Here is a 14,292-nt window from a genome sequence, read left to right as displayed (position 1 = left end):
AGGCAATTCAGTAGAGAAAGGATAGTTTCAGCTAACAATATTGGAACTGTTGGCCGTTTATCTGCAGTAAAATTCATTGCAACCCTTACTTTATACCATATTTTTAAAAATCAGCTTTTAAAAGAGTTTACAGACCTAAACATAAAACCTCTGAAACTTCTACAAGGAAGCATATGAGCAAATCTTTGTGTCCTTTAGTTGGTAAAGATATCCTAAATAGGACACAAAGCATGAACCATAAAAGAAAAAATTGATAAATTTGACTTCATCAAAATTAAATTTTTCTGCTCTTCAAAACTCACTGTTAAATAAATGAAAAAACAATATCTAGTCTATAGACCAGAAGGAAATATTTGCAGAATTTGTTAAAGTATATAAAGAGTCCACAATTCAATAATAAGGGAGATAACAATTAAAAAGTTGCCAGTGGTTTGGACACAACTTCACAAAGAAGAGGTGTAGGGCTGGCCAATAAGCATGTGAAACAGTATTCAACATCATTAGTCATTAAGGAGACACAAAATTACAATGAGATATCACTATATGTTTTTTAGAATAGCTAAAAATTTAAAGATTGACAGTTCCAAGTGTTCGTGAAAACATACATTTTTGGTGGGGAATGTAAAACAATACAACTACTTTTGAAAACAGTTTGACTGTTTCTGATAAAGTTAAACATAGATCCATCAATCTTACATCTAGATATTTACCCCAATGATGAAAATATATGTCCATTCAAAGGGTGTACAGGAGTATCCAAGTAGCCAAAAACTGAAAGCAAATATCTCATCAGTTGGTAAATGTATAAGAAATTATGGTATCTCCATACAGTAGAATACTAGTCAGCAGTAAAAAAAAGGCCCAATTTGTTAATTAGAACTTCTAGTTCCAGGACAAGTGAATGCATAGTCTTCCTATTTTTCCTGCTAAGTACAACTAAAACTCCTGGATGTTATGCATAAAGCAAACATAAGACGATTCTGAAACCCGGAGAAAGATCAGCTGGGCGGGGGCGGGGGGTGGGGGGATATTGGTACCTGAGAAATGATATGGTGGTGAATTCCCTGGTTTTCTTTTTGCCCCGTATATCCTATCCTGCATGCTAGAGAAGCTGGCAACCTGGAGATACCAATGAACACAGACAAAAGCCTCAAGAAAAGCTGGTTTTCTTTAGCCAAACAGGAAAAGGGCAACCTAGCAAGACAAAACTAGATAGTAACTGCCCTACTTCAGCCAAATACAATGGAAAAACTGCCCTCTGCTCCCATTTTCTCCAGCAGAGGCTGAGTATAAGCTTAGATTTCCCCCTTGCCTGGCTGTAACAAGGCATCCCTCTTGTAATTTCCTGCCCCTTCCTACTTCAGAGTAGGAAAAAAGTGGTGTCAGAGAAGGTGAAGGCCTGGGCAGTAGGTAGACTTCCATTCCTCCTGTGCAGTGATAATGCACGCCTCCCCATGGAAGCCTTGTGGGGAGCACTTGTGTAGATCTTGCTCATTTGTTATGTCTGTTCCTAGGAATTTCATATTTTTAGGTGGCTTTATAAATAAAACTTTTCTTTGGTTATAATTTCTACATGGTGATTCCATGTTTATTGAAAAGCTATTGATTTCTGTAGACTATTACCACCTGTTGTTTATAATGGTTTTTCGGTTGGTTTTCTTTGACTATGAAGGCATATAGTCTTATAATCTGCAAATAGTGATATTTGCTTCTTTTCCATTTTTATTTATTTTTTATTTTTTTAATTTTTATTTATTTATGATAGTCACAGAGAGAGAGAGAGGCAGAGACACAGGCAGAGGGAGAAGCAGGCTCCATGCACCGGGAGCCCGACGTGGGATTCAATCCCGGGTCTCCAGGATCGCGCCCTGGGCCAAAGGCAGGCGCTAAACCGCTGCGCCACCCAGGGATCTCCCTCTTTTCCATTTTTATACCACAAACTGATTTCTCGGAATTGTGTGCCTTATATAGGGCTTCCCAATCATTTCACAGCATGGCAGTATTGAAAATTATATTTTTAGTGTAGATTAGCATAAATGGGAAATGGTTTGTGAAGCCAGAGGGGACCAGCCCAGGATCTAACTACCCCAGTGTTCTACCAGACTGACCTGAGATGGGTTGAGAAGAAGCCCTGTGTCTTTCTAAAACAATGCTTTCCAAAAAAAAAAAAAAAAAAACCACGAACTTGCTTATTTTATTTCTAAACTTTAGTGGGACTACTCCTGTATTGTTTCTCTTTAAATTATCCTGGTTTGAGGATTGAAGTAGATATGTTTTATTAAGGAAGTGTCTGGGTACTCCTCTTTTTTATCAACAGATTTTAGTCAGAAATGATTATGGAGGTGCACCTGGGTGGCTCAGTGGTTGAGTGTCTGCCTTTGGCTTAGGTCGTGATCCGTGGTCCTGGGATCGAGTCCCACATTGGGCTCCCCGTGAGGAGCCTGCTTCTCCCTCTTCCTACATCTCTGCCTCTCTCTGTGTGTCTCTCATGAATGAATAAATAAAATCTTTTTAAAAAATAGTTACTGAATTAGCAAACATTTCTTAAGCATTGCTGCTGTATGGCAGGCTTTGGAACTAAAATAATGAATAAGATGAGAGACACTATAGGAAAGAATACAAGTTCAAGTAGACTTGAGCACGGATATCTGTCTACACTACATCTAGTGTAGTTCTGTGACCTTAGGCAAGTCGTTTAATTATTGTGAGCCTTAGCTAACTTATCTGTAAAATAGAGGTAATAATAACTTTTAGAGTTTTTATTATTCTAAGACACAATTCCACACTTGAGCAGTCCAGTAGGGTGAGATAGACATATTATCACGTAATTAGAAAAAAAAAATGAGGTGGCATGGTAGAGATGGAAGAGTGAGCAGTGGCAATATAAAGGAGTATCTGCTCTGCCTATAAAGGAGGGACTCAGGAAGGCTTCATAGAGGTGGTGGTATTTAAACTGGGCCTTGGAGGATGAAGAGGGAGGGGTAGCAGAGCACCTGTGAGACTGCTTGATGCATTTAGGAAACTGCCATTTATTCAGGATAATTGACCACAGGTATGTGCAAATGATAGACTGGATGGGTAGACAGATTGTAGATGACAGAGGGACTATAGCTGTTATCCTGAAGATACTGGGCTTTATTCTGCAAGTGACTGGGAAGTGTTAGAGTATTCAGCCATCAGATTTGCTGGTGGTGAGATGTGTTAAGCTGATAGTTGAAAGTCTTTTTAAGCTATTATGTTTCAGGAGAGCCTGAAATAAGCCAATGGGACAAATTGAGAGTAGGTGACAGATTTGAAGAGGTGTAGGTAGTAGAATTAACAGGACCTAGAAGCCATTGGACTATCTGGAGAGAAGAAATAAATAGCAATTCCCAGCATCTTAGGGTAGGAATAAAAACACTGAAAGTTACAGGGATAAGTTCCTGTGCTTTTTTTCTGTAGAAAAACACAAATTGTCTGGGGTATAGCTTTTATAAAATTTTAATGTACCTCACAGACTGAATACATAAGTATGAGTATCAGAGGAGAGTCCTATTCATTTTGTAGGTGGCATTAAGGAAAGAGCTAAAGGAAACCTAACTATATAACCATATTGATAGACTTAAAATTAACAAAGGCCAAAAAAATTGTAATGTGATTACAGTGTTGATAAAAATTTGATGTTTAGCATTTTAGTGTTTTTCGGATTTTTTAAGTGTACATACAATCCTGAATTTGCATTAGTATTTACATTTTATAACTAAATTCCATTTTTGGAAAATGGTATTAAGATGAGTAGTCAATCTTAAATGTATAAACAAAATGTTTTAAAGTATATTATTTATTCACTATTTTTTCTTCTATTCTAGTTACTCTCTCTGGAAATGGAGAAAACGGTAAGGCACTCTAAGTCTCAATTTAAGTAGAATACTTATGGTATCCTTATTGTGACCCACATACTTTTATTTTGTGATGACTATATGTGTTTTTGTTTGCAGAAATAAAATATATATTTTTAAAGTTTAATTAAAAGGAGATATAATATTGTGTTTATTCCTATTTCAATATATTTTCATTTGTGTAATTTATATAAGTTGAAATAGTTGTTATTTTGTAAGGCACCTAGTACCCAAACTTCTTTGATATATTTATGTACATATTTATCCCTTGTATATTCTTCAGAACACTTGGTAGTAGTGATTCAAAGATTTTTTTTTTTTTAAGATTTTATTTATTTATCAGAGACACAGAGAAAGAGAGAGAGAGAGGCCGAGACACAGGCAGAAGGAGAAGAGCAGTCTCCATGCAGGGAGCCGGACGTGGGACTTGATCCCAGGATCATGCCCTGGGTGGAAGGTGGCACTAAACCACTGAGCCACCCTGGCTGCCCTGATTCAAATATTTTTAATACCAGTTCTAGCTAGGTTTGAGGAGTGGATTTTGTTTCATGATGCCTAAATATTATTGATGGTCCTCTTGTTTATATATTTGTGAAAAATAGTACTTTACTACTCAGAGATTTTTAACAAAATAACCAGACTATAAATTTGTAAAATGTATTACTAGTTCATTTTGAAAGGGAATTCTACTTTTTATAATAGTCAATGCGATAATGCCTGGAGGGAAAAGTTCATTGCTCACAGTTTCACCAAGTTAAAATATTAAGTCTATCAAATTTCAAAAACAAAATTTGATTTGAGATATGAAAATCCAGAGGATTTCTAAAACAGTTCAACACTTAGAAATTATTAATAAATATTTATTCCTATTGGAAATAATTAGGCACTAAGCACGTAAATCTCAAGTTGCCTTTGAATCTAATTTTTCAGTTCTAGCCACAGTTGAGGAATAAATATAGACTCAGTCTTGGTTGGCTTGATTTTCTTCCTTTAAATCAAAACTATATGTGAAAGCACAGGTACAGAAAGCAGAGAATTTCTGAAGTACTTAAAAAAGAGCATCTAACTTGTCTCATTATTTCTTGGAGCTATTTTCCCCATGTCTTTCAAAGAATCTTTAAATGAGTTTGTTTGCTTATATGTTTGTTTTTTAAAATTCATTTACAGGGCAGCCCCGGTGGCTCAGCGGTTTAGCGCCGCCTGCAGCCCAGGGCCTGATCCTGGAGACCCAGGATCAAGTCCCACATCGTGCTCCCGGCTTGGAGCCTGCTTCTCCCTCTGCCTGTGTCTGTGTGTGTGTGTGTCTCATGAGTAAATAAAATCTTTTAAAAAAAAAATTCATTTACAGATGATTTTTTTTAATATTTTATTTATTTATTTGTTTGAGAGAGAGAGTGGCAGAGACACAGCCAGAGGGAGAAGCAAGCTCCATGCAGGGAGCCCGACAAGGGACTCCATCCTGGGTCTCCATGATCAGGCCCTGGACTGAAGGCGGCGCTAAACCGCTGAGCCACACGGGCTGCCCTACAGATGATTTTTTGAATCAGACTTTTTGGTTTATAGATTCAGATTTGGGTTTTTTTTTTTTTTATTTTATAGATTCAGATTTTGGTTTTTTTTTATTTGCTTAGTTAACTAAGCTTTTACTTTTTATTTTTTTTAAAGATGTGTTTACTTAGCATGAGTGGGAGAGGGAGAGAATCTCAAGCAGACTGCACTGAGCACAGAGCCTGATGTAGGGATTGATCCCCTGAGATAATAACCCAAGCCAAAATCAAGAATTGGCTCTCAACTGACTATGCTATCCAGGCACTCCCTTTATCTATTACTTCTAAACAATGATTTATAGCATATATATGTGAGCAGAAGTTTTCTTATTAATAATCACATTATTTCAAATTTATGTAAAGGCAGTATTTCCTGTTATTTTTTACATTACAATTTGATATTTTCCATTTGTTAAGTACTTATTATATTCCAGGCATGATGCTATAAGATTTATCAGTTTGTTTGTTTGTTTTAACTGAGGGTTAAGATTTTTTAAAGCAGAAACCATTTGTTTTTGTACTTGTGGAGAACAGAAATAGTTTAATAAATATTTTAGATGTCTTTAAAAATATTTTGGGAGTCTATTGTTTATATGTTGACCTTAGTTGTAAGTAACTAAATGATTAAGAAATTTTAAAATACCTCAAGGTGGTGATAAATGGCGATCTTAAAGTTACCAAAGCTATACAAGAGGATATTAGATGAGGATTGACAAACTTGATTGAATATGGGGGCCAGGCAAAAATATAAATAAGCGAAGTGAGCTAGGTGAGGAATGTATTGCAAACTTGGCAAACGGCCTCAGTATCGTATAATAGTAGGAGACTGAATTCCAGTATACTTTTCCAAAAGAAAATCAAATGAAGGAAAGATACTGGATCCATTGAGTAGACCATAGAGTTCAGCCTGGAGGGAACAGAGATAGTAGAGAATACAGATTTTGACAAGCCAGAATTTTCAATGAGGATGATGATCAGTTTGAGTGGACATAAAAGAAAGCAAATTTGAAGATAGAAGGAAGTTATGGCAAAGATTTTGTCTTGGCATCAGATATTGGCTCTGATAACAGGATGTGACTACTAAGATGATGGGTAAAGTGGAGGAAAATATACTTTTAGGTATGACAATGAAAATAACCTTGGATTTTTATCAAGCAGATATGGGTTTGAATCCTGGCTTTATCATTTACCAAGTAACATTGGGCAAGATATTAAATTCTCTGCAACTCAGTTTTCACATTAGTAAACGGAAAGAATGCCTTACAGGACTATAGTGAGGGTTAGAAATAAGGTACACAATATATACTTTCTAATAGGCTTTTAGTAGGTGGAAGTAGTGATTTGAGTAGTTGCGGTCAAATATGGGTACGAGGAAGTCCCAGCCTTTCATAATGCATTCATAAGTCATGAGTCATGCACTTGGAGTTATTTCCCAAGAATACCACAGCCAGGGTGGAGTAGAAACTATGAACGGCACATTCTACACTGCCCATTGAGATGGACTGGAGGCAAGGAGACTGGTTGGCTTTTGCAGTGATCCAAATGAGTTAAGCAACAGTTGATGAGCTGTTATACTGGCAGTGAAAATAATGAGAGTTTACTTTGAAAGAGATTTTAGGAACTAGAATTTTTTTTAAAAAAGATTTATTTATTCATGAAAGACACAGAAAGAAGCAGAGACCTAGGCAGAGGGAGAAGCAGACTCCCCATGGAGAGCCCAATGGGGGACTTGATCCAGGGACCCGGGGATCACTATCTGAGCCAAAGGCAGATGCTCAACCACTGAGTCACCCGGGTGTCCCAAGGAACTAGAATTTGAGGTGCTTTGTGCTGATTAGCTGTGCAATGTAAGGAGTTATTGGGTCCTGATTTCCTGTGCCAGTCAACTGTGGGACTTGTGGTCCTGGTCTGTTAGGCCATACATGATGGACCAGTATAATGCAAAAGAAAAGACTGAATCCAACGGGTTGTTAATTTTTTTTATCATTAGTTTATTTTAAAGGAAAAGTTTTTTTTTTTTTTTTTTTAGGAAAAGTTTTTAAAACCAAAATTGAACGGAAAAATGACCTCAGACCAAAGAAAGAATAGTACTTTGAATCGAGTACATCTTAGCTTTATAAAAACTTCACTGCATTGTTCTTAATGTCATTTCACTACAGACCAGTGAAAACTTTTATCATTCCTTAAACTTTGGAAACATGGAAATAGGGAATGTGCAAACAGAACCAGATTTTGAGGGAAATTAAAATTCTTGGATATTACTACTACTACTAATAGCCAGTATTGCGGTGCCTGTCTGGCTAAGTCAGTAGAGTGTGTGACTTTTGATCTTCAGGGTTGTGAGTTTGAGCACCAATTGGGTGTTGAGATTACTTTTAAAAAATGGCCAGTATTTATTAAGGATTTATTATATGCCAGGCACTGTTTTAAATGTTTTGCACATATTAGGTAATCAGTGTTAAGCAACTAACTTTAATAAAACAGATGAGAAAAATAAATAAATAAAATAAAACAGATGAAGTGTTTTATTGAAGTCTGAGCAGATTGGGAGGAGGAGTATAGCATGAAGAGGTAATGAATTCTAAAAGTAATGGAGAAGGCTTATGTTAGAAGGATTAATATTTGATCTGAACTTTAAAAATGAGTAGAATTTCAAACTTTGAAGCTTATGTCTACTTTGTTTTCTTCAGTGGATTTGTGGTGCCTCATTCCAACAGAAAAAGAGTCTAAACATCTGGTAGATAGTTCTTGCTCCCTATGAAAACCAGTCCTACTTCTTTCAAGTAGAAAAACTGTGGAACACAACAAAAAGCTCTAAGTTGTATATCAGTGATGAGTTAATATTTGGAGAGAAAGATGTTAGAATGCCACACTAATCCACTTGTGAAACAATTATGGCAGAAATTTTAAATGGCTAAAATTTTTTTGTTACCCTGTGTTGAAAGGAGAATGAAATTTAGCATAACATTTCTGGAAAATCCAGAAACTGAGTTTTTCAGATTACTCATTATTCACAGTGATGGGAACTTCCTTTATTACTTTCAGTTTGTTCCTTGGACTTAATTAATGTTCATAGTGATAAAATCTGTTTTAAGTAATTTTTAAGTCATTTTAAAATGTAACTTTAGGAAGATCTTGAAATACAGTGAGTGAAGGAGGGTTTCAACTTGTTCAATGTTCAGCAGTTTATTAATAAAATCAAATATCATCTCAGACTATAGTCATTGGTTATAAACCAAGCTGATAACCCTTAAGTGTAGGAACTGAATGTTTCTTCATATCTGTAATATTACATCATTCAGATAAAGGAGTTTATAAATTTGATGTCTTCAATAGTTTTAATTAAGATATTTATTGGATTAAGCCTCCTGACCCTGAATATTGTGTTTTAATGTAATGCTTTTTCCTGCTTTCACCTGGATTCAATGAAATGTTGTTTGTTTTTATTTACCAGGAAAGGCCGTTGTTTACCTTGTGGCTTTCCATCTGTTCTTTGTTATGTTTGTATGGTCCTATTGGATGACAATTTTCACATCTCCCGCTTCCCCCTCCAAAGAGGTAAATTTAATGTTGGTAAATTACCAAATGCTGTAGCTAATGATGGAATTATTTTCCCTATGATACCTTGGTTAACATTTTACTACATAATGCATTTGTTCTGTTTCTGTTCATGAACTTGCTTGGTGACTCTACATTGTGAATGTGAGTCTTCAGTCTGGACTCAGATAAAACCCACTGACTTAGTGCACTGAATGACTGATAATAGTTTACTTAATACTGGTATTTTTCTGCCATGCTGTATATTCTTAAAGACATACTTTACTTTTTTTATTGAAATAAAAAATCTTAAGGGACAGAATAGAGTTAGAAAAGTAGAGTATACTTTTGGACACCTTAACATATTTTCTCAGGCCTGAACAAATATGCTACAACTAAAGAAAGTTTTGATTGTGGGAAACTGTCTAGGCTTTAATATGGCTTATGTTTCTTCTAATTTGAGGTTCCATTGGGAAAATAATGTGAGGAAATATTTATGTAGAGTATTAAAACCAGTGTTTCTCTTACCTGGACATAGCTGACTGAAATCTGTTATAACTAGATAGCTAAGAATGTACTTTCTGGTGTTAGGATTCTCTGAGTTTGATTTTCTGTTCTAGCACATTACTTAATGTCTCTGAGCCTCCGTTTTCTCGTTGGAAAATAGTGCCTGTTTTCAAATATTAGATGATGATAATTATTCCACTTCCATAAAATTCATCAAAATTCTTTAAAAGTTATAGACCATATTTAAAAATAATATCAACTTTTATTTAACTTTTATAACTTTTATAAAACATATATACACAAAAGTATATATAAGCGTACACCTGATGGATTTTCACAAACCAAAACACCCTTGAGTAACCACCACCAAGCTGAAGAAACAGAACATTGCCAGTATCTCATAAGCCTCCTCTTGCTTCCTTCCAGCCATGCAAACCCACTTTCCTGCCCCCTAATAGCATCAGTTCATTTTGCCTGGTTTTGTATTTTACATAAATGGAGTCATATACTTTGTTTATTTGTGTCTCTGGCTTCTTTCATTAACATTCTGTTTTAATATTCTTCCATGTTGTTGCATGTACTTGTGGAGCATTCATTCTCATTATTGTTTAGTATTCAATTGTGGTAAATAATAGCTTATTTAGCTAGTCTGCTGTTGATGGGCAGGGGCATTTGGGTGTCTTCCAGTTTTAGGCTCTTACAAATAGGGCTGCTGTTAACATCCTATTACATATACCTATGTATATATTTACATACATACCCACATATGTGTATATTTATAGTTCTTTTGGGTAGGTGCCTCAGATTAGAATTGCTGGATCCTATGTTGTGTGTACATTCAGCATTAAGTAGGAAATGCTACATAATCTTTTGCCCGTTTTTGTTCTATTGGGTGCTCTTGTTTTAAGGGGTTGAGCAATCAATCAAACGGTGTTTCCTCAAATGTATTCATCAGACATTTGGTAATAATTAGTCAACTCTTAAAGTTATGTTACAACCTGCCATCCATATCTTTCTTTATTTTTAAGATTTATTTTTAAGGTTTTTTTTATTTATTCATGACCCACAGAGAGAGACATGACACACACACACACACAGAGAGAGAGAGGGGGGGGGGGCGGGCAGAGACATAGGCAGAGGGAGAAACAAGCTCCCTGCGGAGAGCCCCATGCAGAACTAGATCCCAGGACCCCAGGATCATGACATGTGCCAGCGGCAGACACTCAACCACTGAGCCACCCAGACGTTCCAAGATTTATTTGTTTTTAGAGAGCACATTTATGCAAGTGGCAGGGAGGGCAGAGGGAGAGGGAGAGAAGCAGGCTCTCCACTGCACACCGAGCTCAACACAGGGCTTAGTACGGGGCTCAGTCTCATGACCATGAGATCACAACCTGAGCCAAAACCCAGAGTTGGTCACTTAACTGATTGAGCCACCCATGCGCCCCACAAACTGCCATCTACATCTTAAGCTCTGAGTTGAAAAGGAACTAATTTTATTTAATCACTTACTACTAGTGATGGCTGTTGAAAACATAGAGTGTATAGAAGTAAATAGTTCTTGTTATAGGAAATAAAAATAAAAAGAGTTGATGGGCTGGCTTACTTGTAAGAGAATGCGACTCATGATCTTGGGGTCATGGATTCGAGCCCCATGTTGGGTGTAGAGAGTACTTAAATAAATAAACTTTAAAAATAGAATAAAAACAAGTGGTAATCCTTTTGAGAAGCAGTATAGTATAGAAGTGAAGAATTCAGACTCGGGTTCCAGAGTGCCCAGGTTCAACTCCTGCCTCTGCTGCGAACTAGCTTTGTGTCTTTGGAGACTTTCTTCCGCTGTCTGCACCTCAGAGCTTTCCTGTAGAGTGAGGACAATAGTGGTACATACCTTACAGGATTGTTGTATGTATTGAATAAATTAATCATGTATGTGATTAGTAATATTTATAATAATATATACTTAATAGTATATATTATAAATATGTAAAGTGCTCAGAAGAATACATAGCACTTAATAAGTGCCATTTAAATGTTATTTATTTATTTATTTTGGTTGCTGTTTTGTCATATTGCATCCATTTAGCATTCAGCATAGGGCTTAAGCCTTTACATCCACTCCATCCTTCATGTTCCCCTTTTCCTAGAAGTTCAGCTGATCCCCAAAGCCTGTCCAGTGGCCCTGCTATGGCATGCTCTACCTTCCTGTCATAGAACTTAACCATACTGACTTGTATCCACCACCTTATTGTTAGTTTTTTGAAGCAGGGATCATTTTTATGGTGTCCTGTACCATATCCCTCTCCCATTATTTAGCACAGAGTGAGTGTTCACTATTGAATGAATGAATCATTAAATCATCAAAGGCTGGCTAAGTTAAGCTGCAGTGACAACCAAGAAAGAGTAGGAGTTTATGATTCTTTCTCTTTTTTTTAAGATTTTATTTATTTATTCATGAGAGACACAGAGAGAAGGGCAGAGACAGGCAGAAGCAGGCTCCATGCAGGGAGCCTGACGTGGGACTTGATCCCGGGTCCCCAGGATTACGCCCTGGGCTGAAGGTGGCGCTAAACTGCTGAGCCACCCAGGGATCCCCCTATGATTCTCTTTCTAATAAGCTTCCAGTGTGCCAACTGAGCTGGTTCCTTAGAGTAATTACAAAGCTATGCAGTAGCTACTAAAGTTAACAGTAGTTGAGAGGTTAGAGCAACATTTGGAAATCAGACCCAGGAAAACTGATTGAGGCTAAATAGCAAAAACTCTACATTTTTAGCGAAGTTAAGTTATACATATGTGTATTTTTTCATTCTTTGTCAGCAAGTACTTGGCACCTACTCTTTGTCAGACTGTGTGTGCTAGGCTCTGGGAATAAAAAGAACAAGAAAGACATAGTCCTTACATTTTAAAAGAAGAGACAGATAGTAGACAAATAAATAATTATAAATTGTGATAAACTTACAAAACTTTAGAAAAGAACATGATGATGTAGTAAAGTGTAACACTAAAAGATATCAGGGGAAAACAACTGTAGGTAGTATGAACAAATTTCTGAGGATGTGGCACTTAAGACTTCTGTAAGTATCTCTTTCACTAAAGTATTAGTTTTTTGTTTTGTTTTAAGATTTTATTTATTCAGGAGAGGCACAGAGAGAGAGAGAGAGGCAGAGACACAGGCAGAGGGAGAAGCAGGCTCCTGCAGGGAGCCGGACGTAGGACTCCATCCCAGGTCTCCAGGATCATGCCTTGGGCTAAAGGCGGCGCTAAACCGCTGAGGCACCCAGGCCAGGCTGCCCAAGTATTAGCTTTTTGAAGGAGGATCCTTGTTGTTTATTGCTGTATCCCCATTGCCTAGATTCAGACCTTGTATATAACAGGCAGATTGCTAAATATATGAATGAAGGCAAAATATGAAGACCTAGCAGTCATTTTCCATCACTTAAGTGTCATCTCTCTAAAAAGAAAATTTGGCCCCATCACTTCTCGGGTAATCCTACAGAGGTCACCAATAAGCTACAAGATAAAGCTCATGCTCATTTGGATGGCACACAAGAAAGACCCTTCATGAAGTAAAATCTTACTAACTTTATCTGCACTGCTTCTTCCTGGAACTTGGTAGTGTTTTGCACTGACTATACCATGCTATATTTGTGCTTTCTATATGCTGCTCCCTTTACCAAGATTCTCTTTCCCTCCTTGTTTTCCTGCAAGATTCCTGTTACCTCTCAAAACCCGGTATAGGTACTGCTTCTTCCAAGAGACTTTCAGTGACATTCTCCACTCCCTCCTAAGGGAGCTTTTATTATACCTGGTAACATATTGTACTTAAGCTGATTTGTAAGTTGTATTTCTTTATTGACATGGCCAACATTCCTACTGAACTGTAGGAATATACTTTTGAAGGCAAAGGCTATAATATTCATCCATGGATTCCTGTTACCTTGAGCAGTGCCAAGTTTTGTTTTTGTTTTTCCAAGTTCTTAATTGGGTATCTAACATATATTTAAATTGAACCATCTGAACACTGAATTTATGATATTTCATAGTTTGAATTCTGTTTTGTAGTTTTTAATGAAAACTATATGTATGGTAATAATTTCTGAGGTCTAATCCATTTAAAATTTGTTCCATTCCTCATCTAAAATTCTGGTGGCTCTTGAGATTTTTATTTTAAGTTTTTTATAATTTGTAACATTAGTCCTTAAGGAAAAGTGATGATGTTGAGCCTGGGATACTACCACAGGCTAGAAATAGGACAGCCCAGGGAAGTATGTTCAGATTTTACAAGGAAGTTATAAAATTGGATTAGAACATCATCCTATCCAAGTATATATTTATTATCATACCATATGATTCTTATATTCTACTCTGAATGCTTCAGAGACACGTCATGTCATAGGAGAACTTTTAATTCAAACAAGTTACAAGTTACAATTCTCTTAAGAGAGAATGGGCCATTTTGCAAAGTAGGGAAGTATTTCAGTACCTGAAAGTATTTACAAAGGGAGTGGATCTCAGAAATGTCGTCTTAAGATTCCTACGTGCCTGGGAGGTTAGATGAGTGACCTCCAAAGTCTCAGTTTAAGATTATGGGACCTTTTTTGACTTCTTTTTATCTTGTTTATTCGTCTGTGCTACTTCTCATGCCTTAGAAGTAAATTTGAGGATTTATTGTGCCATCAAGATTTGATTGTGGGAACCAGGCAAGGTAATCTAAATAGACTCCTCTATGTCCTAAACTGTGGTGTTTGGTCAGGTTAGAGTAACAGTCTGTAAAAAGCAAGAACGTTTCTTTTACATTAGCAGTATAGAGGGAAGCATACTAAAGT

At 36.5% G+C, this 14,292-nt stretch overlaps 1 protein-coding gene across 14 annotated transcripts in view; it reads left to right on the top strand.

Annotated features, from left to right (window-relative positions):
- The window catches only part of ZDHHC20 (zDHHC palmitoyltransferase 20), a 78,710-nt gene that overhangs the window by 22,206 nt on the left and 42,212 nt on the right, over positions 1-14,292 (top strand). For all 14 annotated transcript variants that reach the window (XR_011994214.1, XR_011994213.1, XR_011994212.1 and 11 more), the window contains exons 2-3: positions 3,849-3,875; positions 8,880-8,983. Coding sequence is in view for 5 of the 14 variants with exons in the window: in XM_072719813.1 (XP_072575914.1) it covers positions 3,849-3,875; positions 8,880-8,983 (131 nt within the window). In the remaining 9 variants the exon portion in view is untranslated. The remainder of the gene's footprint in view (positions 1-3,848; positions 3,876-8,879; positions 8,984-14,292) is intronic.

This window comes from Vulpes vulpes, chromosome 9 (assembly GCF_048418805.1).
Source record: "Vulpes vulpes isolate BD-2025 chromosome 9, VulVul3, whole genome shotgun sequence".
Taxonomy (NCBI): domain Eukaryota; kingdom Metazoa; phylum Chordata; class Mammalia; order Carnivora; family Canidae; genus Vulpes; species Vulpes vulpes.
This window is presented reverse-complemented; position numbering and strand designations above follow the sequence as displayed.